General features: G+C 45.0%; 1 protein-coding gene across 3 annotated transcripts in view; it reads left to right on the plus strand.

The window, feature by feature from the left end:
- nfixb (nuclear factor I/Xb) overlaps nucleotides 1-16,404 on the plus strand; it is a 376,050-nt gene extending 359,646 nt beyond the window's left edge. For all 3 annotated transcript variants that reach the window (XM_041177033.1, XM_041177034.1, XM_041177035.1), the window contains one exon: nucleotides 16,085-16,404. In XM_041177033.1, the coding sequence (XP_041032967.1) occupies nucleotides 16,085-16,099 (15 nt within the window). In that variant the 3' untranslated portion in view covers nucleotides 16,100-16,404. The remainder of the gene's footprint in view (nucleotides 1-16,084) is intronic.
- Nucleotides 16,405-18,727: the final 2,323 nt, after the last annotated feature.

Below are 18,727 nucleotides of genomic sequence, written 5' to 3' on the forward strand. Positions count from 1 at the left end.
GGTTGTTGGGGGGGGCGGTGGTGGAGAGGGTTCTCACAATTAGCCTCCTGGTAGGGGAGTGATTGATGGGAATGCTGCTTGCACTCACGTCCAGTGTTTGGGCCCAAGTTACGCCGCTCGATTGGGAGCCGCCGATGTTCAAGCCTACGTGCAACTCCCCTCAGCTTTCTCCCTGTATAAATTTCCAAAACCCCGCGCTTATAATGGAAACTGTGTAAACATGTCACGCTGGGGTGACAAACCAGCCATCCGGTTGAGGTACTGTAGCGCCACCGTTGGGAGGAGGTCATAATTACAAGCATTGACTATTTTACAGAGCCTGTTCCTTTCGGAAATGTGGATGGAGCAGATTTCTGAGGAAAACAGTGGCAGATATGTGAAAACAAAAAGGATTTGCATATATTTAGCACCTTTTGTGACCTCTGGATCTCGTAAAGAACTTAACAGCCAATTGGTTCTCGTTGTTTAACTGATTCTTGCTGCAGGCCAGTTGGAGTTCCCTTTCAGTCATCTGGGTTGAGATCAACTTGCTCAACATCGGCCAGAGGCTGAACCCAGAGCCTTTTCGGTCTGAGATGCCTCGCACCACATAGTGAATTGCATTTGCCCGCAATACCACTGGGGAGATAACTTTCACCAGAGGTTTTTTTTTTCTAAAAGTCACCCTGGAAGTGAATTAAAGTTCATAATCCAATCTCAGTTTTTGGATTCTGTCCAAAAAAATATCTCTTGAGCACTGCTTTTGCAGTTCATGGTTTGGTCCAGAAATTCATGTCAGATTTCACTTTGTAACTTTCTCCCTGGTATCTCTGTCATGACTCAGTAAAGGGCAGATTGTGTCAGTCGATTGGAACTATTGCATCTGGTGCCATTAACTCCTCTGCTGTGACTCACTTAAGCATCAGGGTGTCGACTCTGGTCGCAATTTTGATGCAGCTGCTGTGTCCTGGCTCTTTGTAATCTTGGGAATGGGCGGTAAACGTGGCTGCGCCAGCCATGTCCGAACCCCCAGAACAAACAGGAAACAAGAAACAAATGCTCGAATATTTCCAGCCCGACATAGAAATTACTTTGTGCTTCTCTCTGTCCTCTCTTTAGGGGTTGCATCTTTAGCCAGCCAACCCTGCGCCTCTTGGTTTAGCGGTTTACTCCAACTCATGTAGTTCTCCATATTCACCATGGCAACCAACTCCAGGAGCATTGGCAAGGATGGGATGGACCATGGAGTCGATGTTGACCTTTGTGGGGGTACTAATTAGTGGAGAGTGTTGTTCGACTGCCTGTTCTGGCAGTGAAGAGACCCTCGCTTACCAACCCTACTGGGTTGATGCTCTGGCCTTAGTTAAATCTGGCTGGTGAGCCACCAAAGGGAGGCATCACGATCAGCATCCCAGGTTATTTGGTGAGCCTTGGGGCTGCAAATACATTAACAATAACCTTTAGCTGGCCTCTTTTGTTCCATCGCCAGTTGTAGGATCACCATTTCCATATTCAAGGGGAGCCTGTCCCCTGCCACAGGGACTTTGGACACCCGGCCCCTTTTAAAATGGTGCTGGCCGCACGGCCTAGTGGTAGCAGGAGCCACGAGGCCAGTGACAGCACTTTGAGAACATTGCCAGGCAAAATGGATGCCAATCGTTTAGCTCAGTCCTCAATATAAAAATGCCAGATGAGGGATAGAGTGATGAAGCCTCCTTTATTTGGCAGAGTCAACTAAGTTTTGGTTCATGAATCTGACAGAGTTGTGAATTGAGCCACAATCTAGGCCTTGAGGGCCAGAATGTCAGCTGAGGGTGGGGGGGTTGGGGGGCAGTGTTGACTCCTTGGAGGGTTAGATTTTAAGCAGTGGATCCATCAACCTTTTCTTGCGGCTCAGTTTGGAGTTAAATATCCCATGATGCTAATTAAAGCTTAGCAAAGAGTTCTCCCGGTACCTTGGACAACATTCATCCCTCAACTGCTGTTAGGTGGGAAACCAATGCACACATAGCAAGCTCCCACCAATGGCAATAGGATGAAAACTATATAAAAAAAAACTGTTCATTGTTGTTTGTAGAATCTTGCTTTCTATAAAACGGCTGCATTTTACCCACATAGAAACAGTCAGTGAACCTTAAAATAATTAGTTGGATATGAAGCGGTCTGACCAATGTTTATCCCACAGCCAACATCACTTTAAAGGCAAACGGACAGATGATATGGTCATTGCCACACTGTATTTGGGAGCTTTCTGTGCACAATTGGCTCCCTCGTTTCCTGCATTACAACAGTGACTACATCTCATGGCCCTATCCTAAGAAGGATAAGACTTGTCCCAAAACCCTGACCAATGTTCCTCCCTCAAGCAAAGTCAATAGAAACAGACACTCTGGCCCTTATCTCCTTATTGCTTGTAGGATCTTGTTGTGTGAAAATTGGCTTCTGCATTTTCTACATTGACTATACTGCATCAGCTCTGACGTGCCGTGGTCATGCTTAGGCGCCTCGCAAATGCAAGATTTCTCTTTCTCCCGTTCAAATCCATACTTAAATTAGAAGTGCTTACTCTACTGAAACTTGTAAAGAATGCTTGATCGGAAACAGCTGTACGCAAGGTTACATTTGACTGGTGGAGAAGCCCTTTGCAACTGGCTCGCAAACTAATGTTGATGGGTTTTTGAGGAGCTCTTGGCTTGTGCAATAAAACCACACATAACTTGTGACATTTAGATAAGGCATACTGAATGGTAACCATTAACGCTCAGTGCACTAATGGTTTGGACCCATGCCTTGTTATATTGAATAGATTCAATATGCAACCATTTTCCCACCATTGTGTTTGTAGATCATTTTAAGAGAACCTCAAGCAGCAACTGGAGGGCAGTGCAGGTCATGCATTGTCTGAAATGTGTGGTTGTGTAACAGTAACGCTGTTGACGGCCACACACGTTAACAAGAATGGCCGTGCCATGCTCCGTCTATTCAAATAAAGCGGCGATTCCTGATTCACAGTGTTCTAAACCCACTGAGCCCATTCCGTGTGTCCATGCGTCTGCACTCTGGCATTAAAAGTTGCCTCATGGCATGGGCTTTAATGGGCAAGCTGCGCACTGCTCCCTGCTGGCCAGAGCTGGGATTTCTCTATTTATCGTCCACTTCTGGTGCCACCCTGCACCTCAGCACCCCTTTGAGTCCATTGGAGGACAGACAAGGGCCTGGCTGGCCAAAGCGGTGAGTAGGAGAGCAGGTTGGCTTAAATGTAGGAAGGAGATCTACACTTAGAGGCAGCCCTTGACGTTAGTCTCTGGGTATATCAGAAAAGTGCCTGAAGAAGTAGGCCGGTTAATGTTTCAGTGAAACCACTGAACAGAATTGCCCCTGTTTTCCTCTTCTAACTTGAGATTTTCAGCTTCTAGGAGTTTTTTGTTCATAAAAATGCTCTCAGGATGTCTAATCCTCACATGTCAAATACCATCTCCCAACAAGAGGGCATTCTACCCTCAGGTCTCTGCTAAACAGCCTGCTCACAGGCCCCGTCAGGCCTAAAGCCTGCATATAGGCCTCTTCCAACCTACAGCTTTCTTGCGTATGACTCTGCCAACCTACAGCCCAGCTTGTGTCAGTCTCTGACAACCTCCAGTCTGTTGTCGGCCTCTGCCATCCTCCAGCCTGCTTGTAGGCCTGTGCCATCCTTCAGCCTTCTTGTAGGCCTGTGCCATCCTCCAGCCTGCTTGTAGGCCTGTGCCATCCTCCAGCCTGCTTGTAGGCCTGTGCCATCCTCCAGCCTGCTTGTAGGTCTGTGCCATCCTCCAGCCTGCTTGTGTAAGCCTCTGCCAACCACCTTCTCTTAGGCCTCTGCTGATTGTTGCCCAAAAGAAACCATACCAGATAGCGACCAGATCGTTCTCCTGGAAAATGCTGCTGTTCACAACGCTTGAAGTACTTTGCGTTTGTGGTTCGTGGCAATTTGTGCCTATGCCCTGAGATGTTCTTTGGAGTAGAGCTCTCTATTCCCAGTCCACCATCATACTCAGTCTTCTGGTTGCAGTGAAGAGTGCTGCTCGGTGCCAACTCGAGCAGGAAAGTCTCAGGTATGCATCAGAGTCAGAGCCAGGAGTGATAGTTGGCCCCTGCACCACCAAGCTTGCAATAAAGGAATAAAAAACAGCTTCAATTCAATTCTTTAGAGGGAATTGGATATATACTGGAAGAAGGAGGAAAGTATTACAGGATACAGAGGAAGAGAATAGTGTTACGATCAGGTGAGGAGGGGTTGAATGACTTCCCTCTTTTCCCTCCCCTTGTTTGACCACAGCTTTTCTTTTAAATGGATATACTTGCCAATTCCATTGAGTGTTTAACTGTTTACATGCTATGACACAAAAGACACATTCAGATAGGTTTTCTTGGGTTTTTAAAAAGAAAAATGTGTCATTTTTTTATGGTCCTTAACCTGGTCTAAGAAAAACCCTAAAAACACTCTGGCTTTCTCTCACACACACACACACTCACTTGAAGTTCACACACACACACACACACACACTTACTTGAAGTTCACACACACACACACACACACACACACACACTCACTTGAAGTTCACACACACACACACACACACACACACACACACACTCACTTGAAGTTCACACACACACACACACACACACACACACACACACACACACACACACACACACACACACACACACACACACACACACACACACACACATAGATCACAGAGTAGGGAGGATGATTAAGTAGTGCATTTAGAGTCCAGGAAAATAAAGTGGGGGTGTGGGGGGGGCGGTGGGGGGCGCAGCTCTTGAAGGTTGGTGACTCGACCGGATTCAAGCTGAACTCTGTGATCCTGTTGCATTCATTGGGTGGTCCTTCTGCTTTGGGCATCGAGTTGGTTTAAAGCTACGGATGGATGATTCATCTGTTCTTCTGGAGACAGCCGTCCTGGGTTGGAGTTCTTTTTAAAGTCTCTGTCTGGAAGTGCCTATGTCGTCAAAATCAGCAGTCATGGTTCAAAACTTACAAGTTAGATAGAGGATGGAGGGTAGGAACCAGCTCAGGGCCCTGTTCCTTCAGCGTCTCAGTTGCTTGTTCTGTTCTGCAAGAAAGCAGGTGCTTTCATGACCTCTCTCCAACTGCCCAGTGACCCAAATATGGCCATGTCTAGTGTATTCCAGCTTAGATACAAACATACGAATTAGGAGCAGGAGTAGGCCACTCGGCCCCTTGAGCCTGATCTGCCATTTAATAAGATCATGGTTGATCTGAATGTAACCTCAACCCTACATTCCTGCCTACCCCAATAACCTTTCACCCGCTTGTTAATCATGAATCTACCTAGCTCTGCCTTAAAAATATTCAAAGACTCTGCTTCCACCACCTTTTGGGGAAGAGAGTTCCAAAGACTCACAACCCTCTGAGAGAAAAAATTTCCCCCCATTTCTGTCTTAAATGAGCGAGCCCTTATTTTAAAACAGTGACCCCCAGTTCTAGATTCTCCCACAAAAGGAAACATCCTTTCCACATTCACCTTGTAAAGACCTCTAAGGAGCTTAAAGGTTTCAATTAAGTCGCTTCTTACTCTTTTATATTCCAGTGGATACAAGCCTAACCTGCCCAGCCTTTCCTCTTAAGACAAGCCCACCCATTCCTGGTATTAGTCTAATAAACCTTCTCTGAACTGCTTCTAATGTACTTACATCTTTCTTTAAATAAGGAGACCAGTACTGTACTCAGTACTCCAGATGTGGTCTCACCAGTGCCCTGTACAACTGAAACATAACCTCTCTACCTTTGTATTCAATTCCCCCCACATTAAATGATAACATTCTATTAGTTTCCTAATTACCTGCTGTACCTGCACACTAACCTTTTGTGATGCATGCACTGGGACACCCAGATCCCTCTGAATCTTAGAGCTCTGCAATCTCTACCCATTTATATAATAAGCTTCTTTTTTATTCTTCCTGCCAAAATGAACGATTTCACATTTGCCCACATTATACACCATTTGCTAATTCTCTGACCACTCACTTAACCTATCTATGTCACTTTGTAGCCTCCTTAAGTCCTCTTCCTAGTTTACTTTCCTACCTATCTTTGTGTCATCAGCAAACTTAGCCACCATTCCTTTGGTCCCTTCATCCAAGCTATTTATATAAATTGTAAAAATTGAGGCTACAGCACTGATTCCTGTGGCACACCACTCGTCACATCCTGCCAAACAGAAAAATTCCCATTTATGTCAACTCTCTGCTTTCTGTTAGCGAGCCAATCTTCTATCCATGCCAATATGTTACCCCCTACACCATGAGCTTTTATTTTCTGCAATAACCTTTAATGTGGCACTTTATCAAATGCCCTCTGGAAATCTAAGTTCAGAACATCCACCAGTTCCCCTTTATCCACAGCACATGTGACTCCTTCAAATAACTCCAATAAATTGGTTAAACATGATTTCCCTTTTACAAATCCATGTTGACTCTGCTGATGCCTTGATTTTTTCTAAGTGCCCTGCTATAATATTTTTAATAATAGTTTCTAACATTTTCCCTATGACAGATGTTAGGTTAACTGGCCTATAGTTTCCTGCTTTCTGTCTCTCTTTTTGAATAAAGTAGTTATATCTGCTACTTTCCAATCTAATGGAACCTTCCCCGATTCGAGGGAACTTTGGAAATTTAAAACCAGTACATCAACTACCTCATCAGCCACTCCTTTCAAGACCTTAGGGTGAAGCCCATCTGGATCTAGAGATTTGTCAGGCTACAGACCCAACGATTTACTCAATGCCATGCCAAGTGATTATATCTAATGGTTTGTCTCCACCCAGTTGAGTAACCAGGTGATTGCTTTGCTAAAAAGATAAGAGATGGCCTTCATTCATTCCTTCAAGGCAGTCATTCCTGGTGCTGCTTTGCAGACAGGTTGCCTCCATTTCAATAGTTTTGGAATGCAGAAGATGCAGTGATGCAAATATGCAGCCATCATTGACCGTGGGCCCAAATCACTGGAATGTGGCTTTGGTCTTTTAAAAAAAATTAGTTAGGGCTTTCGAGCCAACAAGTCCAGAAATAATTTTTTGATATAAAACAGGGTTTCACAACAACAGAAATGAAATTGGAGTAGATAGTTTTGTTGTAGAATTTGGATGAGCACAGGTACAGTGGATGAAATTGGCTCCTGCTGTTGTGAAATTTGTATGTTTCTTGACTAGCAACTGCTGGTAAGAGAGAGTGTGCATGTGTTTGCACATGCATGTTTACTTGTGTGTATATGTGTGCATGCACGTGAACATGCGTGCTTGATCGTGCCTGCCTGTGTTCACATGTGCCTACGTGCTTGTGTGTGAGAGAAATCGCACCAGGATCAGATCTGCCTCCCTTAGTCGAATAGTCAAACAACACTGACCATCCAGCTTCTGACAAAATGGACACTTGGACACGGTGGCATCTGCGGGCAACACAGCAGCTTGGAAGAGGAGCAATTCTGGGGGGGAAGAGGGGCAAAAAGTTAGAGTTCTAAAATGAATTCAGTAACTGTGGGGTTAAAGTACAGCTCAGAGTAACTAACGGTGATGTTGAAAGAGATTTCCTTAAGCTGGTTCAGATTTCTGAAAAATAAACTCTCGCGGGCCAAGATTAAAAGCTGGTTTTCATTCCCCATCTCCCTCTCCTCCATTTTTTTAAGCCAAGTGTCAAAAACACACACACACACTCTCACACACACACTCTCACTCTCTCACACACACACACACACTCACTCTCACACACACTCTCACTCTCACACACACACACACACACACACACACACACACACTCTCACACACACACACACATACACTCACTCACACACACACACACTCTCTCACTCACACACACACACTCTCACTCACGCACATACACACACACACACACACTCACACACTCTCTCACACACACTCTCTCTCACACACACACACACACACACTCTCTCTCACACACACACACACACACTCTCTCACACACACACTCTCTCACACACACACACACTCACACACACACACACCCACACTCACTTTCTCACACACACTCTCTCTCACACACACACACACACACACACTCTCTCACACACACTCTCACACACACACACACTCACACACACACACACACACACACACACACACACTCACACACACACATACACACACACACACATAAACTCTCTCTCACAGACACACACACACACACAGAGTCATAGTTCTTCTTCACCATACAGCAGAACCTCATGAATACTTAATAATGTGCTGGCAGCATCAGAGGCCTTGGTTTGAAGGCTTTGTGGGTGGGGAGAGTGAGAGAGAGAGAGAGAGAGCGAGAGAGAAAAAAGTTTCTTTGCTCGTGACAGTCACGTCTAATCTGTCTGGTAACCCACAGCAACCAGACATGATGTAACACGTAGTTGAACTTGAACTTGGATGTGTGTGTGTGGGGGGTGGGGTGGGGTGGGGTGCAAGGGTGCGGGAGGGACGTTAATAAGCAGACAATAGACCAAAGTAATCAATAAGGCACAGTTTGAGCTGAGGATTACTGTGTTGCACTAGAGCTGCAGTGTGTAGAAAGCCAGCAGTGAAGGAATTAAATATAAAAAAAAGGGAGGAGAGCAGGGGATTTAGCAGCTGTAAACTGCAGTGACACATGGGAGGTGTGCAGGAATGTGCTGACTTCAAGGGCGCAGTGTAGCATTCTGCATTTTCTCAGGCTGAACTGGGAGATGGGATAACGTGTGAATGTGTATCATGTGGGCCTCAATGGACCTGAATCTTAAAGTCATGGGCTCTGTCGTCAGGCACAGTCTTAACCCTCAACCTACCTGTGATCAGTTCATTTGACTGGCAGCGCTCTCCTTTGGAGAGCTGCAACAATAACAGCAACAACTTTGCATTTATGTAGTGCCTTTAACTTGGTAAAACATTTCAAAGTCCTTCACGGGGCCCAGAAAATTTGATATCGATCCACGTGATAGGACAGCTAGGGACTTTGGTCACGTAGCTAGGTTTTAAGGAGTGTCTTAACAGAGAGAGAAAGAGAGAGAGAGGCAGAGAGGGTTCAGGGAAGGAAGTTCAGAGCTTAGGGCCCAGGCAGATGGAAGATGGTGGTGAAGTGGTAATTGTGACAGGGACTAGTAAGTCAGAGCTAGTGCGCTTAGGACATGGGTTCAAATCCCACCAAGGCAGCTGGTGGAATTTAAATTCAATTAATAAAACTGGGATATAAAACTATTTTCTCAGTAATGATGGCCACTAAAAATGTCAGTAATGATGTTACTAAAAAAAAACCCATCTGGTTCACTAACACCCTTTAAGGAAGGACAACTGCCATCCTTACCTGGTCTGGGCCTACTCGTGACTCCAGACCCACAACAATGTGGTTGACTCTTAAATGCCCTCCGAAATGGTCAAACAAGCCCCTTAGGTCTTGGGCAACAAGTGCTGGACTTGCCCACGCCCCACGAAAGGATAAAAACGTACTTTGGCAAATGATAATAATATCTGAGATGGTTACCATAGCAATTTGATGGGCCGCCTAGAATCCTCCAATTTGATAATGAAGAGGCCGTCCACTTTCCAACTGGCTGCAGGAAAACAGGGGACTGTGAGGATGAACAGTTTGAGTGACTAATGGCGGTGGGGGGGCCGGGGGTGGTGGGGGTGTGCGTGGTGTGTAGAGTGGAGGGGCAGCAAAGTCATGTGATGACACCTCATGGAATAGGTCAGCAGCCCTTACTCGCTGAGTCCACGTTGAAACCTAAGGCCTTCCCATTTGCAATTGAGAGTCGGCTGCTCCTCCCTCTCGCTATACCGATAGATGTCCGACTTATGAGACCCAGTCCAGCTTCCTCACTGGTGCCCACAGAGGAGACATCCATGGAGACTGGTTGGAATCTGGTGGCTTGTTCCAGTTTTGAAAAAGTTTGAACCCATGTGAAAACCAAAATGAGCCAAGTTCATGATTTCATGAATGGCATCTGTCTGAGGGTCTTGTGTAAGAGTGAGCGCTTGGATAAAATGGTACAGACCATAACATCGAGCAAATTCCCTCCCTCCCTCCCTCCCTCAGCTAATGCAACTGCTCTGATACATCAAACTTTTAACAAGTTTGGTTGAACAATAAGCACTAAGGAAATAGTCTCAATGATCAGGGCCTAGGTACATTTGTAATGGAAGAGCAAACCCAGGGGTCATAAGTAAACAATAGCCATTAATAAATCCAATAAGGAATTCAGGAGACACAGAGAGTGGTGAGAATGTGGAACTTGTTATCACAAAAAGTGGTTGAGACAGATAGCATAGATCATTTACTGGGAAGCTAGACATGAGGGAGAAAGGATTAGAAGAATATGTTGACGGGTGGGAGGGCAAGAACCACTTGGGCCGAATGGCTATACATTCTGGGATTCCTCCCATCTTCTGAAGACCTGGTGAGCTCTGGTTCCTCAGGTAATAACAGGCCTCTAAAGCCTCAGGCCTAAAGTGATCCCAATGTTACCATTTTAGGCAGGAGCCAATTTCATTTGGCCATTGGAGAGGTCCATGGGACTATATCCTCCCAGACTTTTCCGGAAGGTCCTTTTTGTTAATTGCATAGATACCAATCTGGAATGAACTTTCAGTTTGTTAACGCCTTCCCCCCTGCTATGGAGGAACGGGGCAGGCTTTGCGATTGAAGGGCTTGGTGTTGGGGGTTCTTTGCACTGGTTGACTGTGACGTCATATTCCTGGGCATTTTCACGGACAGGCCAATTTATGGGGCTTGGGAGGACAGGAGTTGTTGGGATGCTGGAGGCCAGTGTCCCAGTGAGTGAGATATTAAAGTGAGTCCCTGTCTGTCTGTTCAGGTTGATGTAAAGGATCCCAAGGTCTCCCACATCTTCTGGCCAACATTCACCCCCACCCTACACCACCAAACCTAGGTTAGCTCATCACTTCCTCGTCCACTGCCAGTGGCTGCAATATATAGCTATTAAACAAATGATCTCCAAGGTAACCCATTGGCTTTGGAATGGTCTGAAGGTGTGACGAGGTATTATATAAATGCACATTTATCAGTCTTGTGTGGGTAGACATGGTTAAACTCCAGCACCCCCTCCCAATCTCCTCCCACCCCACACAAACTCAGGGTTGGGAGGTGGAGGGGGCAGGGGGGAATCTCCGAGTTTTGGTTTTTTGAGTTTACATTGGTGAGTTGTGGGAGAGTAGCTCCATGTAACACAAATCGATGCTACCAGACAACCCACACCTCAGAGTTTTAATGTACTTGGTTTCCCACACCTGCCTACCAATCAGATTCTAAGGCCCACCCAAAACTGCTTTGAGTCAACATGAGAGGGTCATATAAATGCCACCTGAGGGTAGCGATTAGGGCACATTATTGGGGCAGAGTAACGGAGAGTGCTAAATTTATTTTAATCATTCTTACAACTGATCAGGAAGTCCCAGAAGTTGATTTTAGGTGCAGAAAGCATTTCAATCTCCAGTGCTGATGTCCTTCAGCTGGAAAACCATATTAAAATAAACATAATTTTTAAAAATGTCTTATTTAAGTAAAATGAAATGCCTAATTAAAACTACCAGCTAACACTCCACTGCAACCAGCATTACTTGCAGAAGATCATTGGTATGGGTTTTCAATACCCTATTTGGTCATTTATTTAGGCCTCGGCATTGTCATTGACTCAATGCTTGTCCTTTGCTCTTTGCCATTTAACAAGAGGCACAGGAACTCCAGCGTTAATGCTGCAAACTCAGCACTGCCAATACTTGCGAGTTTGTAAATGATTCATTGGATTTTGTGCAGTTATCTTAGTGCAGGCAGGTCACCAGAATAGGAAAATGGAAATTTCAGTACAGAAGGAAACTCTGTTGGTGGTAACTCCATCTCAGAACAATCCTTTTTCATTGTAAGTTCATAACTTAAGAAATAGGAGCAGGAGTAGGCCATTTGGCCCATCAAACCTGCTCTACCATTCAGTAAGATCACGGCTGATCTGATTGTGCCTTTAACTCCACTTTCCTGTGTGTCCCCAAAGCAGCCCATCAAAAGTCTGTCTAACTTCGTCTTGAGTATATACAATGACCCAGCCTCCACTGTTCTCTCAGGAAGAGAATTCCAAAGACCAATGACCCTCAGAGAAGAAATTCCTCCCTATCTCTGTCTTGAATGGGAGGCCCCTTATTATTAAACTTTGCCCCCGGGTTCCAGATTCCCCCATGAGGGGAAACATCATCTCAGCATCTACCCTGTCAAGTCCCCTCAGCATCATATATCACCTCTTCTAAACTCCAATGAGCATAGGCCCAACGGGCCTCAATGTTTCCTCCTAAGAAACCCCTTCATCCCAGGAATCGGCCTTGTGAACCTCCTCTGAACTGCCTCCAATGCAGGTTCATCCCTCCTTAAGTGAGGAGACTAAAACTGTACACCATACTCCAGATGTGGTCTCACCAACCTGTACAATTGGAGCAAGACTTCCCTACTTTTATATTCCATCCTACTTGCAATAAAGGCCAACATTCTATTTGCCTTCCTAATTACTTGCTGTACCTGCATGTTAACCCTTTGTGATTTATCCCATTGCCCCTCCCTCTCCCTCCCTTTAATACCTGCCTTCTTTAATTGTCTAATTGGTCCTCACAGATTGTGATTAAGTGAGCTTCAGTCAGCTTCCTCATTTTGGGAGTGAGAGAGAGATTGATTAGATAGAGAGAGAGAGGGAGAGATACAGATTGACAGAGATAAGTTACGGGCAAGATTTTAACTCACTCAGAATCCATCCAATTACACAGAGTTCAAATGAAGCCCTTTATTTTTACTTCTTCCTCTTGGTGAATTGAGCTCATTAAAGTTGTTAAGGACTGACAACAATCCAAATGCATCAACCGATGATTTGCAAGTATTTATTAGAACCTCCTTATGTAATATTTGCATTGAGGGTGCCTCAGGAACAACCAGGAGACCCAGAAAACACTCCCACAAGTGAAGTCAGGACAGTCCTATTTAAGACACATAAATGCGCCCCCCCCACCCCCCGCTCTGCTGGTAACAGTAAGCTGACTGGGAGAGACGTGTGGTGGGAGTAGAGTAGAGAAACAGCAACCCCTGGTGGCAAGATGAACAACTGCCATGGCCTCAGGGCAGTATTATGAGAGTGCAAGACAAATTAGAAACAGATTACAACTACCTTCCGCAAATATTTCAAACTAGGCATTCAGCATCGATGTCAGATTCCAATCCCAGATGCAATTATTTATGAGCATTGAAGGGATTTATTACATGTAGAAAATCTTCTGGAACTTTCTTCCTCGCCCCGCAAATGGATCAAATTTCAGTCCTGTTTCCCAAATCTCTGACTTCTCCGGCACTAGCTGCTACATAGTTACTCAGTATCCTGAGACATGTCGGCAAATCCATCGGCAACATAAAATTGGTCAATAAGACATCAGGTACATGCACACAGGCAACACCATTCATCTTTAACAGTGTTCAGGTCAAACGGGGTTGGGGTGGGGGGGGGGGCGCTACATTCCTTTGGAATTTTCCTCAAATTCTGCTCTTTCAGAGGGAATTTCTTAAGAGTGTTCTCTCTTGGAAATTCTCCTTCCAGTTTGGAGAATGAGTATGTCAAGATGATTCCCTGACTCTGCAAATTAAGTCTGTTCCATTGGAGGGGTAGTGTGGGGAGCATTTTCTCATCTCAACCTTTCCCACATACCTGCACTGGAAGCAGTTCAGAGAAGACTCACTAGGCTGATTCCTGTTCGTGCATTCAGTTAATTGGGAGTATGGTCAACTTAACATTGTATCTGTCAACTAGCCTCTTTGAAAAGGAGGTGGTGAAATATCTGGCCAAGGATGGGATTAACACATTCATAAAATACAGACAAAGATGGTCAAACACTATCACAGATCCATGGTTAAAGTCCTTGTGGACATTACCTGTGAAACGTAACTGGACAAGACTGAATATGGTCGGTCCAGTGTAGATTGGTGGCTTATACTCAAGTTGTTCACTCTGGCGAAGGGTACAAAAACTAATTCAAAACTAGGAAAATAGGAATAGGACAGGAAGTTAGGCAGGACCTTTCAATCCAAGGGGAGCTGTAGAATCAGTCACTAGAGAAGGCCTTTGAAATAGATGCTGTAGATAAGTTCATGAGGCAACCCTTTTTGTTTGTGTGGCTGGGGAAGCAGGTATAGCTTGATGTCGAGGTTAACAATCCATTCGACGGCTTCAGCTGATGCAGTGTGAATTGTGATGTCACCAGGAATGGATCTCTCGGGGCAGGAGTTCAGTATGTGGGCAATGTTCTGACTTGGATGGCCCCAGTCACAGTTTGAGCTGTTCCTCACGTTCCGCTCGTGGAGCAGGCGGTCACGTCTTTCCTGGCGCTTGTTCTCAAGTAGTTGAGGGTTGTCCAGGTTTTCTGTGGAAGGTTGAAACCTGGGACTTCACTGTTGTATATCTGAGATCCTGAATCTATGCAGAGATGACTCTAGTTTCTAGGTGTGTAACAGGTTTTGTTTACAGTGCTTTAAAATGTCTACTCCATGCTACAGCTCTGGCTTCCAGCTCTTTCTATAGCTTTGTCTACTTTTCTCTGAGTCCACACCCAGGCTTAATCAATCAAGCATAGTGCGCATCAATTGTAAACAGACTCGCATAATCAAACACAGAACAATTGAACACTACATTTACTATTCGGGTGAGTTACCAGGTTGCGGTTGATGATGTTTTCAGTCAACCAGGAGGTGTGCCATCGAGGGGTGGGCCTGTTGTCCCTTTGTGGACTGTGTTCCAGCAGGGAATTAGATATGGAAAGAGAGAAATGTAATGTTAAGGTAGATAGATGGAGATTAATCAAAAGGGGGATAGATTTCTTTGGACTTGTCCTCAAATTCTGCTCTTTCTTTTGACTTTTCACTCAGAGGGAATTTCATAAGAGTGTTCCCTCTTGGAAATTTTCTTTCCAGTTTGGAGAATGAGTATGTCTAGATGGTTCCCTGACTCTGCAAATTAAGTATGATCCATTGGAGGGGTGATGCAGGAAGCATTTTCTCATGGCAACCTTTCCCACATACCTGCGCTAGAAGCAATTCAGAGAATGTTCACTGGGCTGATTCCTGGGATGAAGGGGTTTGTCTCATGAGGAAACGTTGAGCAGGCTGGGCCTATACTCATTGGAGTTTGGAAGAATGAGAGGTGATCTTCCTGAAACATACAGGATTCTGAGGGAGCTTGATAGGGTAGATCTGAGAGGATGTTTCCCATCATGGGGGATTCGAGACCTAGAAGGTGCAATTTAAATCTAAGGGATTTCCCATTTAAGACAGAGATGAGGAGGAATTTCTTCCCTCTGTGGGTTGTTAGTCTTTGGAATTCTTTTCCTCAGAGGGAAGTGGAGGCTGGGTCATGGAATTTGTTCAAGGTTTAGTTAGATGGTATTCTAGTTGACAAGGGAGTCCAGGGTCACTGGAGGAGTTACGGCCACAAACAGATCAGCCATGAGCTTGTTGACTGGCAGTGCAGGCTCGATGGGCTGAATGGCCTACTCCTCCTATTTCTTATAATCTTATCTTATTAAAATGGGTTGAGCTCAGGAGCTCAGAGAGTGCCAGTGTCACCCAGAGAAGGACCAGAAGTGCAGATGGGGGAGGTGGAACAGTCTCACACTGATACCTCAGAGGGCATGCATTGGGGTTGAGGAGGGGAAACAGAGGGAGCTTCACTCTGCGTCCAAACCGTAGTGTACAACGTGACTTGGGACTCTTGTTGCCCAACACTGAACATCTGAAATGCAAAGTGTTTGACTTCCAACGCTGTCTGTCCTCACCGAGGTGAATAAAATGCTCACAAAAGTGGAAAAAGCAAATAATTGAAAGAATACAAAAGCCCACTCGATGAATTTTTTAAAAATTATTTCACGGGACGTGGACATCGCTGGCTAGATGAATGTGAATGGATGGGCTGAGATGGACCAGTAAGCCTATTCCCTCTGTATCTTGTACTGTTAATAATTTCTGTCTTGTTTTCCTGATCTCTCCACAGTCTTGGTTCCTCTGATAGTTTCGAGCCTTTCCCACTGAACAGCGACAAGACCATCTGATACCTTCCTTGACACAAGTAAAATTGACAGAGAGAGAGAGAGAGAGAGAGAGAGAGAAAGAGTGAAAGAGAGAAAGAAAGAAAAAGAGAGAGGAAGAGAGAGAGAGAGAAAGAGAGAGGGGGGAGGGAAACACCATCATCGCTGAACACTGGGAACTGTAAAAAGAAACCACAACCATCTGAGACAACTCAGACACTTCGAGGAAGAAAAAAAAAACAAACCAGTTCAGAATGATCTCTCCAGCCATAGGAATCGATTTTTCCACTCAAATTGGCACCCAATGCCGTCACACATTGTGCAGTGGTAATGTGGCTTTGAGTTTGGTGGGAGCATCTCACATTTGCATTTCATAAGGACTGTGATTTTAACCTGTTTAACCAGTATTAAGAGTAAAGGGTGAAGGTTACAGTGGACTTATAGCACACCAGAAAGATGGTACATGATCAAACCCAGAATTAACTTTTTTTTTTTGAAAAAACACTACAATCTGCAATGCAAACAGCAACTATTATCTTTACAAGTGCCTCTCATTGACTATACATAAAATGCATTAAAGGCTGCATAAATGTATTCAAATATTTATAAATATATATAAACTATACAAGAATAGACTCAAATAGTTATTCCACCCCCCAATTATCCCACCAAAATGTGCTACAGTCTCTGAACATGTATTCTATATTGGACTGCCTTAACCATTTAAAAAAAAAAGTGATCAGGATTTTCTGCCATTTCACCCCCCCCCCCCCCCCCCCCCCCAACCAATCCCCATCCCCATCCCCACCCAAGTAGGACACCCGACATCGGTCGTCCATCCCAACCCCATTTTTGGTCTTCGGTAGCGGCAGTCAGGGCTGCCCAGACTGACTGGGCGGCAGCATTGATTTCACTGCCATTGCGAAGTCTATGGCTCCTGCCTCCAACGCGCCCCACCCCACCCCACCCCACCCCCGTCTTGATCATAGGTCTACTTGCCTTTACAGAGAGGACAGAAGAACATATGAAGGCGCTGGGCAGGTGGGGGTGGTGGGTGGTGGGTTGTGTGGTACATAGCAGAAAGCGTATAAAGAAAGAGAAAGCGAATAGGTACATCGAGAACAACTAAAATGTTACATTGAGACGAGGCACCAGCCGCACTATTGGATCCAATTGAACACACAGGTTGTGGACAGGTGGACTGGTTTCAAGCTAGTGATCTTTTTTTTTTCCCAGTGTTATCCAGCGACATTCTTGTCCTTAAGGTGTAAATGATACTTCCACCAAATATAAAGCCTATTCGATGAGTCCACAATTACTGGGTAACTGTACACATTAAGCTTTGTGAAGGAGAAATGCTCATTTATACAATTCTGTACCATTGCAGCTGTACTCCATCCACTTTTAAAGGGTCTGTTACATTTCACCTCTGTCTCAATTACAAGAAATCATTGATCAGGAATAAGATGTCAGAACAGAGAGGGACTGAGGTAGGAGCTAATGCCTAACAGAATGGAGGGGTAAGAAACAGGGGGAGAGAGAGAGAGGCTTTATGTTTGATAGGGTTCTTCAGTAAGGAAAACCAACTCTTGAGCTGACACATAGGCCTCCCACAATAATCAGGCTTCTTGCCTATTATATTATAAAGGCTCCATACAGTCCCTTTGCCAGCAAAGGCAGTAGTGGGAGCTGGGGCAGATTGGGGGAGTGAGGGGTGTTGGGTGAGAGGAGAGTGCAGGTAGATGACATCATTAAATCATATCTCATTTACACACTGAATTCTGATTAGGCAAGTGTCATTGCATGATAACATTGGATTCAGCCCCCAACCTCACCCCACCCATCCCCTAAAATTCATCCCCATCCCCCCATGCCTACACATCTCCCCATCCCCGCAACCATTTCCTCCCCCTCCCCACCTCTTGATCCTCCCACATGCACATTCCTGAAGCAGATTCATTAATTTTCAAGAAGGCTCTTGAAAGAGAGCAGGGGAGTGGGGCTAATCGGATCGATCTTTCAAAGACCCATGCACACATGATGAGCTGAATGGCCTCTTCTGCTGTGCAATATCTGTCTACCCCATTTCAAACAGGGCGGGACAGAGATTCGGCTTGACTCCCATGTCAAAATTCAAACTCTAAAGGATCTGGACTAACTTCAGTTCACTAAGATGAATCTCATGTTGGTTCATCTTTAGTCAGGAGCAGAGAGGTTAAAGGGCAACCAAATGACCAATGGTGACTTCACTTCTGTCACATTGCTCTACATTTAGTCACTGTGACTGTCAAAGATACAGATGGTCTTTCAGTTCTCTCTCACAGAGCTTTGTAATCGCATATTTAGACCATCTTGATTGCACGTCTTGCTAAGAGTTATGGGTAGATGATGTCATTGGAGAATGATAATTCCTGTTTCAATCTCCCTCTTTGAATTACATCAAGCTTTGTTAACTAATTGAAATTGGCATGAGACAGGCTTTGCATAAGAACAATCAGTGTATTTGTTGACCCGATTTACTCTCAGTTATTGAGGAGGTTGTCATGGCAGCCAAGTAGGAAGCAGTTTGAAAAAGAGAAACAAAACACAAGAGAGGGAATTTCATCATA

The sequence above is a fragment of the Carcharodon carcharias genome, chromosome 30 (genome assembly GCF_017639515.1).
Source record: "Carcharodon carcharias isolate sCarCar2 chromosome 30, sCarCar2.pri, whole genome shotgun sequence".
Classification (NCBI taxonomy): domain Eukaryota; kingdom Metazoa; phylum Chordata; class Chondrichthyes; order Lamniformes; family Lamnidae; genus Carcharodon; species Carcharodon carcharias.